Source organism: Pseudopipra pipra, chromosome 17, assembly GCF_036250125.1.
Source record: "Pseudopipra pipra isolate bDixPip1 chromosome 17, bDixPip1.hap1, whole genome shotgun sequence".
NCBI lineage: Eukaryota > Metazoa > Chordata > Aves > Passeriformes > Pipridae > Pseudopipra > Pseudopipra pipra.
Window position 1 is genome coordinate 2,430,151 of NC_087565.1, and position 19,351 is coordinate 2,449,501.

Genomic DNA, 19,351 nt, shown 5'->3' on the forward strand with positions numbered 1-19,351 from the left:
TAGCAATAACACAAGGGTAAGGTGCAATTTGGTTACCCTGGGGGTATGAAGAGTAGACAAAATTATTCAGGAGATGACCGAAATCAAAGAATTCGTTTTCCCCCTGAAAGTTAGCAAACTGCACTGCAATTTCAAGACTCTGATATGGGGGAAAAGGAGAAACAAAGTACTTTGAACCATTTTGAGGAGGAACAAAGTATTTTGAACCATTTCGGATGATGGGCGGGGGGGAACTGAGGTAGGAAAACACCTGTGGCAACATTCAGTCATTAGTCACTCAGGAACCATGACTGCAGCATTCCAAAGGGATTACAACAGCAGCTTTGCTGTGGTGAAGGCACCGACCAGCAGGTGCCAGTTTGGGATGTAGGCCAGTCTGAGAGAGGTTCTGGTGGCTTGGTGAACGCGGCTGTGGGCGTGCCTTGCAGAGGTAAAGGAGGTGGTTGCAGCCAAGACAGAAAAAGTGTTCTGAGATTTAATTACGCATGTGAGTAGCAAGGAAGAAGAAAGGAAACAGCCAAGTGCCAGTGGGAGCAATGTGTAACATCTGAGGCAATCCCTGTAAGTACCGAGCCCTGGACTTAAGAACTGGTCGATGCGGTTTGTCACTAGGGCTGCGTGTGAACACCGGGGAACATCAGAGGCTTGTGGCTCTTATGGTTTCCAAGGAATATGAATTAAGGAAAAGAGAAAAAAGACCAACTAAAGAAGCTTTGAAGAGCAATCAAACCCATTTGAGGTGATTCTTGGAACAAGTCCTGACTGCTCAAACATCCCGGAAACTTCCCAGAGGAGGAAGCGCCACTGAACTATAATGTAAGTGGAGGCACTCTGTGCCAGGTACACTGCTGCCTAGTGGGGAAATTTCAGTGCTTTTCTTTTGGGGTAAGGTTAGCATGACTGGTCAAGTACTCTCTTAGTCTTTGGTATGAAAACAAAGTTTCTCAAAAAGGTGCAAGAACGCAACTTTCTTGTAAAAATCAGCCTTAAAAACAGCTTAACTTCTGCTTCCTCAGTTTGTTTTTCTTTCTCTGTAACTTGAAATGCAGATTCATTCATTTTTAAGTCTTTACTGAGTGCTAGAACATGATCAGTGGAGCTGCAGAATCTTAAGCAGATAATCCTCCTCAAAACAATGTCACTTTACTACCTGTACTCTTTTAAGTGATGGTACTAAACCAAAAAGAAATATATTCATTGTTGTTAAAATAGACAGCCTTAGAGTTTGTGCTGATAAAAATTACTCATATTTAATATTTTGGGAGTTCTGTTTGAAATAAAACTTCTGGGCAATAGTAGTATGGAGCTAACATAACAGGTAAACAGACATTTGTTTCTGGTGGAGTTCATAATTTCATATAAGTCAGAGGGTATTGGAGGTAATGTGAGACTTAAAAAAAAAAAAACCTCTAAAACCAATTCACAGCTATTGGACACAAACAGAAGTGATATTAACCAACATGGAAGTTAAGTCATCAGGAAATGCTCCTTTTTCCTTCAGATGGCTTTTATGTCCCACCACGCTCCCCATTTCCTCACCCTTAAAGATAACTCATTCATGGCACACCTATTATCTTTGTAGGAAGTTCTTTCTGTCTTGGGATTCAGGAGCATGCATTTCCTCTGAGTAAATAATTCTGGTATCTCCTCCCATAATTACACCCACATTGAGTAGGACCTTTGGCATTAGACATCTACATATTATAGGAACCAGTTAATTCGTTTGACAAGCCTACAGGTATTAATAACAACGGCTAAGTACCTCTCCCATCTCTCAAATTTCAGCTGACAGCACAAAAAGATTGCTGGGCTTTCTTCTTTTTATGATTGATGTGATTTGGACAACCTTGAAGGCCAAAGCAGAAGCTGTATGCAATTCTCATAAGCTGAGGGAATGGCAGGTGAGTTCTGCGAGTCATTTGCTTCCCTTCAGCAGGTACTTTCTTCAGGACTGTTTCCTCAATATACATGCCCTGTAGGTATCTGCTCAGATTTCTTATCTGAAGGAAATTCTATATTGTAATTTGTTCTTGCACTTCATTTTCGAAAGTTTTATTGTTGTTATTGTTAAGACCTGTTTGAGAATAGTTTTTAAGCTAAACAGAGAATACTAGGGGCAGGGAGGAGAAAAGAAATTCCCATTATTTCAAAAGGCACCATTTTTTAAATGCTGTGTCAGAAATGTGTTATGTTTTGTATTAACAAAATCTGTGTAATCCACCCTAATGGAGCTGCGAGCATGGAGCCTATAGATGGGAATTCAAATATGCATTAAAACCCTACCAAAGGAAAACAACAATGACAGTATCTCTGCTTTTTAAAGTTTAAGATGACTGTTGAACTGGGAAATTGCAAAGCAAGGTTCTCTCTCATTTAATGATGGGACAAACATTTACAAATCAGTTTGTAAAATGTTGCTCTGCATGGAAAGCAGCACTAACTGCAGTTCACTGTTGTTCCAGATGCTCATGCTAAAGATTCTCCTTTTCAGCCCATCAGTGCTTACTCACTTAACTTCTTTATGGTCTTAGACCAGAAAAAAAAATCCTTGAATTTAACTATGGTGCTTTTTTTGCCTAAGTTAGTTTTTACTTTTACCTCTTCTTCAAAGATTAGATATAAATTGTAGTTTAATTTGCAGCTATATTGTTTCAGATCTGACTTGGTGTTTCATTGCTAAGCTCTATGGTATGAGATAGACCTGGAAGCTTGTTTGAAGATTCCTGCAATAACAGCATAGGCCTTAATCCATCCTTTCCATCCTAATCTTTTTGTTGTTATTACTTTTTTCTTTTGATTTCCCTTTAAAATGGTGGTGGTTGTGTTCCCCTCATTCTGTCCCTCCACCCCCAACCTCATTGCTTTTATGACATTGATATTAATAAGAGTGACTTGGAAGAATCTTCACTGAGGTGCTTGCTCTGAGCATTTGCCAAAACTTTCTACACAATGCTCCAGGTGTACTTGGGAGAGTCTCCCAGGACAGACAGAAACACAGAAAGTGCTTCTCAGCCCTCCCAAAGACAGTAAAACTGCTCAGGTTTGAGCATGGCAACAAAACATGAGCTATAGGAGGGAAATCAATCATTCAAGGAAGATCATATAAATACCTGCTTGCCAAAAAGGTAGTTTAGCATTTGAGGTGGCAAGAACCACTTGATGGGTTTTAAACCACAGACCATAATAACAGCAAATGTGCAGGAGGACGTGATATTGGAGAACTCCAGGCAAACTGCAAGTCATCAGAATTCCTCTAGGACATGAAGCTAGTGCCTACTAGAACAGGAATTCCAGTGGTTCAGCTGTCACTTTGAACAGAGCTAGATTCAGACATAGTGATTTCTTTGTCAAAAGCTCCAATATGTCTGGAAACACCTCTTGTTCATCCATCTCTCACTATGCATTTTTCCTTTGCAAATGGCCAAATGGCCATTTTCCTTTCCTGGCCAAATGGCATCAGGGTTTAAGCAGGAAAAGTAAGATGTCCTAAGTGCCATCCCCAGGATCCTAAAAATATGTATGTTTAAAATATAGAGGGGTTACAGGCCACTTTATTTGCTGTTGGTAATGAAATTACACCAATTTGCCCCTGTAAATTTTTTTTCTAAGCCCAGTAGTAAAACAGCATCCAGCAGTGTATAGGAAGTATGTAAGTCCCAGTGTATGACAGCCCTGTAACAAAACCCAAGTAAAACTTTCTGTTATTGACCACTAAACTTAATTTAATGGCTCATGTGCTTTTTAGCTGTACTTCCTCCCGCAGAAGGTAATTGCTCTTAGCAGCCTCATCGTGCCACTAAACAGCTTCTTTCCCTGCTGGCTGCTTCTTCATGACTTCTGTTTTACAGACCTGACCCCCACACACATCAGCTGGCAGCCATCAGTGAACGCAGCCAACCACCACACTGACAGATATGCCAACACCGAGCTGACTGTGAGGAGAGGACAAGGCTTCACCATCACCCTGTACTTCAACAGGCTGAGGCAGAATGGGGAGAGCCTGGCATTTGTCACTGAGATAGGTAACACTCCCTTAGCTCAACCCATGTTCACATCTCTTCTCCTTGTACTTCTCTCCCTATTCTATTTAAAGATGCAATTTGTGTGTTATTAATGCTTTTAAATGCTTGCAGTTTCAGTGGTTTTCCTCCATAGTTTCAAGTGGGAGGTTAATACTGAAATCCCACTCTGGAATGGAAACCAATCCACCCTTCTTTCTGGCAGGGCCATACCCCTCGGAATCCCATCGCACCAGGGCTGTGTTTAACCTCTCTGAGGCCGGGCCCAGTGGCTGGAGTGCTGCCCAAGGACCCAGCGAGGCCACAGCCACCAACTTTGTGATAACCAGCCCAGCCAACGCTGTCATCGGGCGATACAACCTCACCCTCCTGGTAACCTCAGGGAACAAGGTCTCCTCCAGATACCTGGGGCAGTTTGTGTTACTCTTCAACCCCTGGTGCACAGGTAGGTGCCAACACCTTTGTTCTTGAACGTAGCTGACCCTGTGGCTTCATGTCTGCCCAGAGAGCTGCTCCCTCAAGCTGTCTCTCTCTGGGTCATCAGTGGCTGCAATCTCGGTGCTCAGAGATCTGCTTTTAATACATTAAAAAGCTGCTGCCACCCCCCTCCCTTTTATCCTAGCAAAGTGTGCTATATGGGGTTATATCATGGACTCTTTAGAACTGAGCAGATCACTTTGTCTGCAGACAAAGGCTGACAGGCTTTTGTAAGTCCATGTACTTCTCAGAACTCGGAACAAGGACACAGTAACATCCTTGACTTGCACCTAAATCAGAGCAAGACTGCCCTTGTAGATGTTAACTGCAAGGACAACAGCTCAACTAACTTCATAAAAACTGGGAGGGCTAAATGTGAAGATTGGCAATTCACAGAATGGTTTGGGTTGGAAGGGACCTTAAAGACCATCTCACTTCAACCTCCCCGCCATGGGCACAGATGACACCCACCAGGTCAGGCTGTGCAGGGCCCCACCCAACCTGGCCTTGGACACTTCCAGGGATGGGGCAGCCACAGCTGCTCTGGACAGCCTGTGTCAGTGCCTCACCACCCTCACAGTAAAGAATTGCTTCCTAATCTCTAATCTGAGTCTCTCCTTTTTTAGTTTATAACCATTCCCCCTTGTCCTATGACTCTCTGCCCGTGTAAAAGGTCACTCTGCCTCCTTTCTAAAAGCCTCCTTGAAGTACTGGAAGGCCACAAGGAGGTCTCCCCAGAGCCTTCTCTTCTCCAGGCTGAACATCCCCAGATGTCTCAGCCCACCTCCATAGCAGATTTTTTGCAAATATGCCCTAAAACATGATATTCTAGAGTTAAGAGAGCTCTTAGCCATCCCTGTGAGTAAACAGTTTATAAAAGAAAAGCAACCACAATCATCCACTATTTTCTTCTGTGACCAAATATTAGTCAAGGGCCACTAAGAAATATGTTAAGAGCCAAGATGAAAAAAAAATGTTAATTAGCTCAGCAAGTCTTGGAAGTCAGAAATAATTACAGAAGTATGTTCAGGAAACTCAAGACTGTCTCTGCATAGACAGTCCTGAGAGAAAAACCTCCCCAGAACCCCCTGAAAGATCATTTGTGTGTAACTTGTAATTAATGGAAACCACACTGCTGGGACAGCAATATTTGACAGCTCCTGAACTGGAACACCAGAGGTACTCCTGAGACCAGACAAACTCCTCTGAGATGAAAACAGGAAAATTAAGCTGCACCATTACAATTTAAAACTAATAATGCTGCAGAAGAGCCCTCCAGATTTACCAGATGATGCAATGGCTACTGACAGATAAAAGGGAGTATCCTTGAAGGAGGATGCTGGTGAAGTTCTATAGAGTGGAAAAGCTCCCTGATCCTGAAAAACAGGAACAAATTCAGTTTGATTGTATGTTACCACTATGGTAAGTGTCATAGCAGAAAGGAAACAGAACATTTATTTTCTCAGCTAAGGATAAATGGCAGATCTGGCCTGTAGATATGGTTCCAGATGTGAGATTATTCTTTAAACAGGAATTAATTCATCAACTGGAATATCAGTAAAGAACCACTTAGAAGAAAACAGTCAGGACTAGAGACAAAAGGAAAAGCACTGGGTTGGAGAAAAGCTACTAATGGATCCTTAGGTGTCATCTGAAAAAACACTCTGATCAAGTAGTTCATCACTGACTGACATGCTGACATTAAGCAACATTGTCCATGCACAGGTGGGCTGGGACAACACATAGAAACAACTGGCTGACCTTAGAGACTGGGGTAGGTCAGAAGGAATAAGATACAATAACACAAAATAAAAGATCGCACGTTTAGGGAGAAATAACAATAATTTCAATGGCAGACTTATCACCTGCAAGTCATGAAGAATGTGGAAACACTTGTTAATCAAAGAACAAGAACCAAAGTGAAGTGTCCCTGAAAAAGGCAAATCAATCTTAAACTGTATAACAGAAAACAGTCAGATTTAAATATTAATGCCATTGTATGAGGTCATGAAATCTCATCATTTGGAATTTTCTTTCAGCTGATCTTTCTTGAACAGGAATTATTAATTAGAGTATGTTCACGGACCAGAAAAAAAAATCTGGTTTAGCAAGCCATAAAAATTTATCCCCTTTGGAAGAAGGGGCAGAGAACTAGCTCACAGGGCTAGAAGGATCCTAGAAAGTTGTCTAGTCCCACACCATCCTCAAGGCAGGTCCTGTTCAGCACTTAGGTCATTCCTGACAGGTTTTGAATTCCTTCCTAATGATCAGCCATTAGGGAAGCTCCAGTACCTCCCCTGGAAATTCCCTCCAATAAAACACCAGCCTTTCTAATAGAAGTACTTCCTATTAACAAACAAATCTTTCTTGCTTCCATTTCAGCATATAATTTCTCATCCTACATATGATAGACACCAAGAATAGATTTCCTTCCCCCTGCCCCATCCTGTTCACAAGAATTTCTGGAATTGACTGCCATGCTTGGCCCATTCCTCACCCCCATTTTTTTCCTACCTTAAATAATTCTGAGTTAATTCATAACTTAGGTTTTCAGGATTGCTCAGCATTCCCAGTGCTCCTCCCACTCTTTCCAACTGGTCCAGAGCTGGAACTGCACACAGGTTTCCAGGCTCATGCCACCCCAAAAGCTTAGCAATCAACAATAATGACATTATTTTTAAAAAACATGGACAGCAACCACAAAAATAGATTTATATCACATGATATAATTTTTAACATAAATTGCAATCTTTTTATTTGCAGGAAGGGAAGGATGGGAAGTTCCTATAGGAAGGTAAAGAAGTTGACTCAATAAAATAGAAAAGCTGATTTTTTTTTTGTATGTATTTCCTGAAATCCTGGAGCTTTCAGAAGATATTTTTAAACAGTATGGAATTAAACACAGAGCTAAGCAGATATTGCTACTTAAAGAATGATGAATACAATCTAAACCTCTGTGGGAAGCCAATACTTTCATAGCAGCTACATCCTGTGCTTGGAAAACCAATGAGGAACAATGAAACCCAAGTGAATGGTTGAGTAGGCTTTCCTAATAACTGGAAAACATAAAAATGTTATCTGTGTGTTTCTTTTCAAATGTCTGTTCTACTTCTTAACTACCCTGAGAAGACAGGAAAAAATCTGTGAACCTGGACTTTTCTCACAGAAACACAACGTTTAGGGGACATTTAAATCATACACAAGGGCTACACTAAAAGTAGGGGATAAAAGTTAAGTAATCTAATAAGGATCTTTTGGGTCCCTGTCCCCCCAGGACATTTACAATAACAGACATTATCACTGAACTCTACATGTTCATGGAGCTGTAACGATGTGTTTTGCAATTAGTAGTTTTCCCCTTGCTAAATCAAGACAACAATGTTTTTGAAAGGTTGCTAGTGTTGCAGCTTTAAGCCTGCCCAACTTGGTTTTCAGGTGATGATGTCTTCATAGCCAATGAAAATGAGAGGCAAGAATATGTTCTGAATGAAAACGGAATAATCTTTGTGGGCAACGCAAGGTACATTGAAGCAAGAGCATGGTATTATGGACAGGTAAGCCATAAGGAATTTATTTTGACTCTCATTCTGTCCCAAATAGCATTTCTCTTATTATTATTATTTGCCTCTCCAATAGGCCTGTTTATATGAAAACTGCACAACTCAGGGTAGCCTTACTTTGCTCACAGTGTGTCTAACTGTCTCTCACTGTCCCTGTCACCTCTGGCCTGGAATATCTCAGAAAGGAGGAACTGCAGTAAAATCTCCTTTAATTCTGTTTGGAAGCCATCTAATTTCTTAAAAATGTATCTTATCTGATCACAGTTTCAAGACCTTCTAAACATCTGCCTCACCATGCTGGATCTGAGCCTGTACTACCGCCAGGACCCAGGCATGGACGTGTCACGACGAGGAGATCCCAAATATGTGGGCAGAGTTATCAGTTCTATGGTAAGAAACGGGCAACTTCACCCAAATCCCACAAAACCTGAGCAGAAAGCATCAGTTACACCAGGGAGACTCAGCCACCTGCATCTTATGCAACACAATTAACTGGATGGGGTGCATGATGCACAGCTCATTTCGTGCATTCTGTCCACTGGCCTGTTTCTAGATCAATGGAAATGATAATGACAACGGAGTTCTCCTGGGAAAGTGGCAAGGAAGCTTCCACTCTCATGAGAATCCATCCAGGTGGGATGGCAGCGTGGTCATCCTCAAGAAGTGGCGCCAGGACAACTACAGGCCCGTTCAGTACGGCCAGTGCTGGGTGTTTGCAGGCGTGATGTGCACAGGTAAGCCCTGGGAACACAGGACTCTGCTGAGATGGAGGCACTTGTGACCTCTGGGTTAATCAAAAAACCACAAAGCAATAAACTCCACAAGAGGAACAGTGCTGTAAAGAACCCAGATGCTGAAGAACCACAAAATATTTAGACCCCTAACTTTGTTTCTCAGATGTTTGTATAATCATTGAGCTGCGTGGGTTTTGTTGTATTCGTTGCTCGTTTGTTTTGGTTTCTTTTAAAATATATTTCAGTTCTGAGGTGCTTGGGGATTCCAACCCGTTTGGTTTCCAATTTTAACTCTGCCCATGACGTGGATAGAAACCTGAGTATTGACAAGTACTATGACAGCTCTGGAAGGAGTCTTAATATCAGCAAGGATTCCACATGGTAAATATAATTTCTTGCATCTCACTAATAACTAGGGAGGGGATTTAGGAGACTTAAAAACACGAACACCAGTGGTACAAAAGCAACTGAGTGGACACAATGTAATACAACTATCTAAATTAATACTGTAGACATCCATTTGGAAAAAAAAAAAAAAAGAAGAGAAGAAAAAAACCCAAACAACATACTTCATGGTTGTCTCCCTCCCTGCCCTGAGGTCTAGACCTCAAAAACAGGCATTAAATCTGCCCTTTGAAAGAGGCAGTGAGTTAGTATAATGAGACAGCCTGTATCTCAGTTTGGAGAACCTTTAAGAGCCAAAATTCACTACTCTTTTCAAACTGGAAGCCTGTATGACTCTATATGACCGTGCTTTCTAGACATTGCTCTTTGTCTCCAGGGATTATCACGTCTGGAATGAAAGCTGGTTCGTTCGCCCAGACCTGGGAAGGTCCTACAATGGGTGGCAGGTTTTAGATGCGACCCCGCAAGAACAAAGCAAAGGTAACAGTATAAATTACCAGTGTTTAACAGTGGCTTCTCCAAACTGAGCACAGCTAATACAGTTTGACCTTCTTTCTCACATTTTAGGGATTTTTCAGTGTGGCCCTGCCTCCGTCGTAGCCATCAAAGAAGGTGAGGTGGACTTGGATTACGACACCTTGTTTGTGTACACGGAGGTGAACGCTGACTGCAACAGGTGGATCGTGTACAACGATGGCACCAAGAAAAGGGTTTATTGTGATACTGAAATCATTGGCAGGTTCATCAGCACCAAAGCCCTGGGCAGCAACGCCCGGGTGGATATCACCGCTAACTACAAATATCCGGAAGGTAAAGGGATTATCACGTTATCTCCTGTTATCATGACTGTTTCCTGCTGAGTTCTTGGTGCTGGGAGGCAGGATGAGCAATCTGCTTTGTTTGAGCATCTCTCTGCTTTCCTTCAGAAAATATTTCTACCGGTGTTCTCTGATTACTTCCTAAATACAACGTGTATTACCTTTCTGGCTTTGTGCATTTAACAGTTTCCTTATTAGGGCACAACACAAAGTACACTTTAGTCCCTTACACAGAAGTATAAAATTTAATACATTCAGAAAACAGGGCTATAAAATACACCTTGCTACCCAAGGCAGACCAAAACACTCAGGGTGTCATACCAAAACATCCTGAAACTGGGTCCATTGTGTATCATGAACTGTGCACGTGTCTGTAGTATAGGACACTGAGGTCACTAAGTACTAGTTTTCCAACCTATGTGGCAGAGGGAGTGGGGCAACAATCAAACTACTAACCCAAAACTTAAGCTCCAGTCCTCTGCATTATCTCCCACATGGCAATCACCTACCCAGCCATTCAGTGTTTGCACTGTCAGTGGACTCTGTCTCCACATCATTGGATTCTGGAATCAAAACTACTAGGAAAGAGTAAAGGGACTAAGTGTCATTCAACTGTATTTAGGAAAACAAAGCAGCAAAGGGTTAAGAGCTGCAGAGCCATTTGCTTGCAGGAATATTTTTTTTTTAATCTTCCCTCAGAAACTTGGTACTCAGATCTTTCCACTTTCGTTTTTTTGTGGGGTTTTTTTTTGAGGTTTGTTGTTTTTTTTTTTTTTTTTTAATTTAGGGTTACAGATTTCATTTAATAGTTTGCTTAATGTTTATGGCCCAAAGTCTTAAAAAAAAAAAAAAAAAAAATATGTATTTCACTTGTTTTAAAATTTGCCATTTGGAATCAGTGGCCATATTTCAGTGCTTCACTCTTCAATGTTTTAGTGCAACTGTATTTAATACAGAGGCTGTCTGTCACCAGATCAGCAAAATAAGACTTATCACACTGCTGCAAGTTCTGACCAGAGAAAGAGAAATCTTTCTTCTTTAACAAATACATTATATTTCATTTTAGTGATTTATTCACCTTATAACAGTGCATTTATTACTTCCCTGTGAAAAACCTGAACAGAGGATTAATGGAGATATGGGGAACTTTCAGGTGTTGCATATGCAGAGCTGATACCCTGTACCTCTCTGAAAGCCTTTACCCAGAGGAGGTGCATTTGCAACAGAAGCAGAGTTTTACTTGGTTCTCTCCTTCCCCAGGCTCTTCCGAGGAAAGACGTGTTTACAGAAAGGCCTTGGCCAAGATATTGGGAACGAGTGTCACAGAAGGACGCACAGAATCTGCGGATGGGAGACCCTCAGAGACAGTCAGAAACCCTGGCATTGCTGGGAAGTTCAAGCTGGCTGAGCCTCCAGTTTTTGGCAAAGACATTAATCTAATCTTAGTTCTCAACAACCTCTCCTCTGACCGCAAGGCCGTGAGGGTGGACATGAGTGCATCCACCATCCTGTACACCAGGAGAACAGTGGCAGAGATCCTGAAGGCAACTACTTCTGCAGAGCTTGGTCCTAAACAAGGTAACTTTTAATGGTCCCAAGGAGCCAATCTAGCCCTCTTCCTAGCCACAGCAAGGCAACTGGGAGGAAGAAACATCAGTATCATACCTAGATCAGCCTCATAGTGCATCCATTCCTACCATCTCTTAATAGCGTTGTGATTAAATTTTACATGATTTTTTCCCCCTCTGAAAACTTTCACTACTTCAGGAATGAATTGAAGGTCTCATCAAATGTTACATAGAAGGCTACATTTATGTTACAGCTCCAGAAGCAACACTATACATATATGTGTGTGTGGCAAGATCTATATATCTATCTATATATGTGTGTGTGTGGTAATTATTACATGTACGTAGGAACATACCTTACTATAAACAAATAAAAGAAGTCTGATGTGTGCTTTCTGGCACCCAACAGGCAATACTTTAAAAGAAATCAACTAGGACAAAGTTTAAAAGTTACAGTGAAACTCTGTTTTGAAGAGTCACAGCTACTGAAATTATTATAGAGATCTTTTTCATCTCCAGGGGCTACAAAGATATACATTTTTCCCCATACACAGCAGGAAAGTTGTAGGACTACAGTGAGCAGCTGACCAGGTCACTTGAAAAGGATCTCTGTGAAACTTGACCCAAACTTTCTTCTTGACTGAGGTAAAACAAAGAGGATATAAGGAGGGAATAGATAAAAATAGTTATACCTCTAATTGTAAGAGATACAAAGGGCCAGGAATCCAGTGAAATGCAGAGGAGAAGACTCCCTCAGTTTCAGACCAAAATCCTCTATTCAAAACTGTAAGGGTCAAATGAGTTCAAGTAGAAAATGATCACCACAAGAGGGAAATACACCACCAGTCTCACAAGAAGGAAATATAAACAGACTCCAGCTGTCTTACCTTTTTTTCTCTTCAATAATTAAAAAAAACCAAACAAACCTTGCTGTAACTCTCTTTTCTTTAGCTTTCTTTGAAAATGTAATAGTTCCTAAACATATGTCTGTATTCCAGGGAAGCATATCCGGGTAAAGATCCCTTATGCTCATTATGGAAAATATCTGACTACTGACAAAAGGATCCAAGTCACTGCTCTGTGTGAAGTCATGCGCTCGCACGGGCTGAAGCTGCTGGTGGAGAAGACAATCATTTTAGAGGACACAAACATCATCATTAAGGTAAGCAATTCTCTCCCTGATGTCCCAAACGGACACTAAAGGGTCTTTCTGGAGGTCAGATCTTAAGATGAGAATTTGGGGATAAATGAATTCATTTAGGCTGACATTTCAGACCTTGCTCCAAAATCCTGCTGCTTAAATTGAGAAGGCAAGGATGGGAGAGGCCAGTTCTGAACCTTGGCCTGAACCTGACCCCGTTCTTCAGAACAGCTCTCTTTCTTTCTTTCCCAGTCACATGCCACAGCCTTACGTTCACAGCACTCGTTCTCATTTCAGGTGTTCTAGTTACTGGCAAGTGCTTGTGTTGCCTTTAAACAACTTTGCCTGCTACCAGAATAGAGATTTAAACCCTTAATTCCAGTCATTGCTAGGGCCAGTTCTTATTGTTTCGACACTTCAGTTCTCATCAGTGATGTGCCAAAAAAGAAAAAAAAAAAGCCACTGAGCACCCCAAGGATCAGACAGGTGTCAGGGATGTGTCTGTGCAGTCAGGGCTCTGTTCCACTGAAATTACGCACAAAATATTGCGGACAGCTCCACAGCACGGCTTAGCTAAGCCAAGCCCAGCTTCAAACACCAGGAAAGCTGCCAGCTAAATGCCACAGCTGAGTTCTGACTCCAGAAGAGAGTAAACCAGTGACTGATCAGAAATCTGCCTTTGTCCCGCAGCTCCCCCGGAGGATTGTGGTGAACAGAGCTGCGACTCTGGAGATCTCCTACGCCAACCCCCTCCCCGAGCCCGTGAGCCGCTGCGTCCTCCTGGTGACTCTGATGAACCAGCAGGTCAAGATAAAGTAAGTGAAAGCTGCAGCATTTACTCGGTGCTTCCAACGCCACCAACAGCATGAGTCGTGTCTCAAAAAGAAAAAAAAAAAACCAAACACGCTCTAATCGTCTTTTTCATATTTTCTATTTATGAAACAAAAATGCCACCAGGTGTATATTGGGATATTATTTTTTCTTAATCATGTGCTGTTTGTTCCACTTAGGAACACCTTCAACAACTGAAAACTATTAACATTCTCCTTCCCTGGGAAAGCAAATGTGCATGTTGAATTCTTTAGTCTCTCTGAAGTTTGCAGCTTGGCTTCATGTTTCTATTTTTATGCACAATGCCCTAATACCACAGGTATAACTCTGAGCTAACAAGTCAGACACTGCCATAGCTCCCCTTGCTTCAGCCCAAACAAGAAGTTGCTCTGTCCTCCTTCAAAGCAGGAGAAAAATATGCCTTTTCAAAATATAAAACCCATGATTTTCTATTTTTCTTTTCCTTTGGACTCTGCTGCTTTATGCATTAACTCACTGTTGAGTAGTAGTTCGTATTTCCTAGAGCTTCCTTTCATTATTATAAAAAAATGTGACTTGCTGTGGCTCTGGAACTCTTTGGACAAGAGAATCCATAAAAATATGGAGAACATTATTCCAGTTGAAGACTAAGCCAATTTAGGCCAAAAAAAAAAGGTAAAAAACAAAGCATAATGGCCATTAGAAAAATCATGTTATTGCCAAAATGGATATGAACTGAGCAGGTATTGGACAGACCTTTGACTTCAGAGTTTTCCTACTCTGAGTTTGTGTTGACTGTCCAAATTTGCAGTCAGCCCTAAGGCCTGACATGGCACTTCTCATTTCCATAAGTCTATTCAAGAGTAAACGAAGATGGCACTGTCTCATTTCTTAGTCTACACAAAGCCTCAAACCTTAAGTAATTCTCAAAACCCAAGGCTGGGGCACAAGTAACCGTTGAGTCCCTTGCTCTCATGCACTCCTATTTCTTGGGAATCTCATAAAAAGACAATGTAAACCTGAATTAATTGATTTTTTCCTTTTTTTTTTTTTCAGTTTGGCACGACTGGCACCGAGGGAGAGATCAAAAATTTATTTTGAATTCACACCTCGGAGGAGTGGGCCCTTACAGCTGCAAGTAGACTTCTCTTGTGACAAATTTTCACACGTTAAGGGATTTGTAACCATTGCAGTAGCACCTTCATAATGTGATGGAATCAAACTCCTATTTCAGCAGTAACATGACAAGACATCCTCCCCTGGATAGGAAAAGTGATGACAGAAAGGAACTTTCCACAAAAATTGGTGACCTCTTACACTGCAATAGAATCAAGTCTCCTACTTTCACAGTGCTTAATTTAGTCTCTAATTGTATATCTTCCTTTTTTTCCTCCCTCTTGAATTCTTTGTAGAAATAGTTTCACTGTTTTATCAAATCTCATTCTGTTCAGCTCCCAGTTTTGACTTTGCCATCAGGCAAACAATACAGTCTCTTTTTGACCTCATTCTAATTGTCAGCAATAAATAAAAGTCATTCATCACTGTATTGTTTTGTAATGAATTTTACATTCCATGGACAGTATTACAAGAAGTCACGAGATTGAGGAAAGTTCTTTTTTTCTTCATTTCACAAGCCTCTAGCCTAAAAGAATAGAACATTTCCCTCCACTGTTCACCTAATTTCTGTATTTTGTGACACATATAGCTCTGTGAATGGGGAGGAAAAAAGCCTGTGAAGGGTGGGAAAGTAATGTGTGGGGTCCATGACAGTATTTCTGTGGGCACAGGCCTGGCACAGAGTGGAGAACACATGGACATATTCAAAACAGTAACTTAATTCTTATGTAGCCTGACAGAGCCTGGCATTAATGTGACAGCCCAGCAGCACAAGGTCACCAACACTCTTTGCCCACCAGTGTAAGGTCACTGGAGACAAAGAACACGTTTGTCTTCAAACCTTCCCCACGTGGCTCCTCCATGGGCAGCCCCAGCTCCACCCCTGCCAGAGTTTGCTGACAGATGCCTCTTCTGTGGGTTCCCAACCCCAGCATTTCCAGGTGCCAGGTCTCAGCTGGAACACACTTTCAGGCAGCTGTAAGGATTCCCTGTTCCAGCCTCTGCTGTGACAGGTAAGGACTGACCAGGCACGGGAGCCTCCAGGTCACACTCCAGGGTGTGGGGCAATCACAGTGTGCAAACAGCTCTGCCAAGCCTCAAGATTTACATTTGCTGTACAACTGGCAGAAAGATTAAAGCTGAATTAATAAGGCCAAAATTCTGAACCACAGAGCTGTAAGGAGTTAGGGATACGAAAGCCTTCTTCTGATAATATTTCAGAGTCTGAGGCATCCAGATATGATCACAAACTCCTACTGAAAAAAAAACCCACACAAGAAACCAGAACAGAACTCCAGATTCCTTTTTTAAAAAATACACTTAAACTTCAGGCAATTATTTTGCCTTTTTGGTTCCTGGCAATCTTGATATGAATTGGAAACAACAAACATGAAGTGGAAACAAAACAGAAAACAGAACAAAAAGGCAGTGCAGAAGCGTGAAGGTGAGGAAGATGACGGATCATCCCTTCTCCCCTGACACCCCTTACTCCTCATCACAGTCATTCAAGGTTCAGAACAGTGTTCAAGCTACTCTGGGCACAAATTGGCAGGGTATGTTTGTAGATAAACTGTGACACAGGACGAGGGAGGAGACAACGCGAGGGAGCTGCAGGAGCTGAGAGTGCCTGTAATTAGAGTGGGCAGGGCTCGCACCAGCAGAGCAGCTCTGCAGCTTCCTCCGGGGCCAGCCTCACAGTGCCATGCCAAAGAGCTACAGAGAAACTTTGTACATGCATTATGAACCCCGAACTATAAAGAAAAAATTATTATTAAAAGCAGAGGCAGCCATTTAAACACTTCTCTTTACTTAACAGAAGTCTCTGATCACAGCTGACTGCATAACAATGCCCTCTCTGGGGGACGTGCTGCTGCACACAGAAGAAATGCAGATTACAGGTAACCATGTCAGGAACAGATAGTGAGAATGCACATGTCTGTATTGCAAGAAAGAATGAATTACATGCAGTTATGTGAAAGATCTTCAGGCAGACCTGCCTTAAAAAAAAAAACAGAGTGAAAAAACCCCAAACTACTGAGTGACAGTAACACTAATTATTACAAATTTACTCAGATCACTCCATGTCCCAACAGCCAAGCTGTACAACAGGTATATTTGTCTACGCTTGCCCTCTGTACATACAGTCTCCAAAAACCTAAACTGACACAAACCAAACTATCCAAAATTAGGTTTCTTGTGTCTGCTTAAGATTATATTTCCTTCATTAGATCCGATTTGGGATGTTTTCCCCTGTGAGACACCAGAATACTGATTATCATCTTTCTTCAGTCATTCACCAGTTTTAAATAAGCATAATTGGATTCAAGATTGTGCAATTAAAGCAGTCATCAGTGGATGCTCACGTAGGATATCACTACAAAAACAGTAACTACCAACCACAGGTCACACCCAGCTTGTATAAACTCCAGCCTGGGTAGCCAAGTCCAGTCCTGAGCCTTTCATTATTGGTGCTGGTGGAAGAAGATTTAGGATGTTCTTGCACACTTTCGTGTCCATAACCTGAACCACACACAAGTGAGGAAAAGAAGAAAGAAACCTCATGGCAGGTAAGTTCATCCTGATGGCTCCAGACATCACTCCTCCTATCCAGCTGAGTGAGATTTGCTGAGGAAACAAGATAAATTACATCTAGCTGTTCTCTCAGCAGCTTAGCCCTCTTTAGGTTTAATGTATTTATGGGTTATTCTACTGGAACTGATTTTCTATCATGGGTCTTGAACATATTCTTTTTTTCCGTGTAACACAGAAAAGTAGATTAAGAAGATATTTTTTCTATCATATCAATTAACTACTCTATTCGGTGCTTCTGCAGCCACCTAATGAACACTGTTGGCTACTGACTGGGGCATCCTACTGCCCCATGGAAGTCCCAGGCTCTGATATCAAATGATGTCTGGCCTCAGACAGGTCACTTGGTGGCCTCTGGACTCCCACATTCCCCTCCCTACAGAGGGGCCATGGCAGCTTGTCTGTGTGGTGTTGCACTGACTCTCACTGTCCTCATGACTGGAGAGATCTCTATTAGACAGGTGTGTCATGTAATGCACACACATGCAGAGTCCACCTACAGTTTAAAGATGTTTTTTTGTTACAGCTTCAGCTTTCAGTCAAAGAGAACCCTGTGCACATGATCAGCATTTTCAGCAGTGATCACCAATTCTGCAGGCTTTTGCTTCTGAGCTTGCTCCCAGTGTCTGTCCACTACAGGATAGACACCCAAAGAAATTTTTAGAAGAAGTTTGTCCAATTGCACACTGACAGAATTATTGAAAATGTGTTTTTCTAACAGACACCAAAAGAAGAAAAAAACCCTAAGATTTAAATTAAAACTGTGAAGATCAAAACAAGGGTAAATTTGAGTCCACATGGACAAAAGACTGGTATCAGGTTTTATTGTGCTCTTACCCCATATACAAACCAACTTTTTGCTGATCTCCTGCACATATTCACTGGAAATGCCTGTACAAGCAGGGACTTTGCAAGGCAAATCAAACTATTAATGCAGGAAATTCTTGGAACTAACCACTGCTAGCCACTGCCTTTATCTTTCCAACCTCTCCACACATCCTCTCTTACCCTGTTGGACAACTTCTTTGCCTGTGACAGCCTCTGACGTGCCCCCTGCCCCGCAGAGCCTGGACATTGAACTTGAACAGGGTGAAGTGCAGCAAGACTAAACAACTTCTTTTCAAACCCTGAGGCCCAGCAGAAACACATTCTAAGTCACTCTTAAATTAGAGGACTTGATGTTGGGGATGATGCTTTCTGTGGGTCCCTTTCAATTACAGATCTTTGAGTCAGGAACACAAAGCGATGACGCAAGTGAGGCACTTTCCAGACATTTTGCATCCCGTGGCACAGACACAACGCTCCTGTCGGTGGAATTTGTGTCTCTAGGTGACACACATGAAGCAAGACCCTCAGCTGAAAGTGTTTGAACACACTCGCAGACTAGAGGAAAGCCACCCTCACTGCAGCCCCAGAAATGCACGTGCACATTCACATTTCTTCCAAAAAGCTGAGGAATGAGGACAGTTCTGACTTTGTGAAGACTTCACAGAATATAACTCTCTGCTGCAAACACAGCAGAAAACTCAGATCTCACCCTCTCTATTCCTAAAGCAGAGCCCTGTGGGTCCCCTCAGATATGAGCCTCTCTCCAAGTGATTCAAGGCAGTGCTAAACCAAGTCCTGTGTCTTGGTTCAGTGAAATGATGGAAGTGTTGCTTTAGTCTGCAAAGGGTTAATGTGCTTGAGTCACAGCAGGAAATTTTCTTCAAGGGAAACTCCTCTGAAATGCACAGGGAGAGGCCACTTCACAAACATTTTCATAGAGGGATCTGTATTTTTTCTGCTTTTTTCGTTTGTTACTGCCGTTTAATTCCTCAAGGGACAAAAAAAGTTTGAAAGCTTTTGTAATCTGTGCTTCAGTGCCCCATTTTCAACAGTGACAACCCATCACAGTACAAAAGAGCAACAATAGCACTGCCTCAAGATATGCCACTCCTAGTGCCACCATCTGTCCTCTGCTGGTTATCTTTTTCCAACAGAGTGTGAAATAACACCCAGCTTCAGGCAACAGGACTGCAAATTAACTGAGATACAAGATACATGAGAAGATAATGTACAAGTTCCACAATGAAGACACCAACCTTCTGACATCTGTCAGAAAGTGCTTCCAG

The 19,351-nt window shown here is 41.9% G+C and overlaps 1 protein-coding gene across 1 annotated transcript; it reads left to right on the forward strand.

The window, feature by feature from the left end:
* Positions 1–1,894: 1,894 nt before the first annotated feature.
* LOC135423836 (protein-glutamine gamma-glutamyltransferase 6-like) lies at positions 1,895–15,044 on the forward strand. The gene is made up of 13 exons (XM_064674476.1): positions 1,895–1,901; positions 3,849–4,022; positions 4,225–4,464; positions 7,932–8,050; positions 8,321–8,446; positions 8,610–8,790; positions 9,036–9,171; positions 9,572–9,675; positions 9,763–10,005; positions 11,274–11,591; positions 12,580–12,743; positions 13,413–13,537; positions 14,589–15,044. The coding sequence occupies exons 1-13, from the start codon at positions 1,895–1,897 to the stop codon at positions 14,737–14,739; spliced, it is 2,088 nt and encodes a 695-aa protein (XP_064530546.1). The 3' UTR covers positions 14,740–15,044.
* The last annotated feature ends 4,307 nt before the right edge of the window (positions 15,045–19,351 follow it).

Coding starts and splice junctions, on each gene's coding strand:
- LOC135423836 (XM_064674476.1), top strand. Junction 10,006..11,273: donor TAACTACAAATATCCGGAAG/GTAAAGGGATTA, acceptor CTCCTTCCCCAG/GCTCTTCCGAGGAAAGACGT. Junction 12,744..13,412: donor ACACAAACATCATCATTAAG/GTAAGCAATTCT, acceptor TTTGTCCCGCAG/CTCCCCCGGAGGATTGTGGT.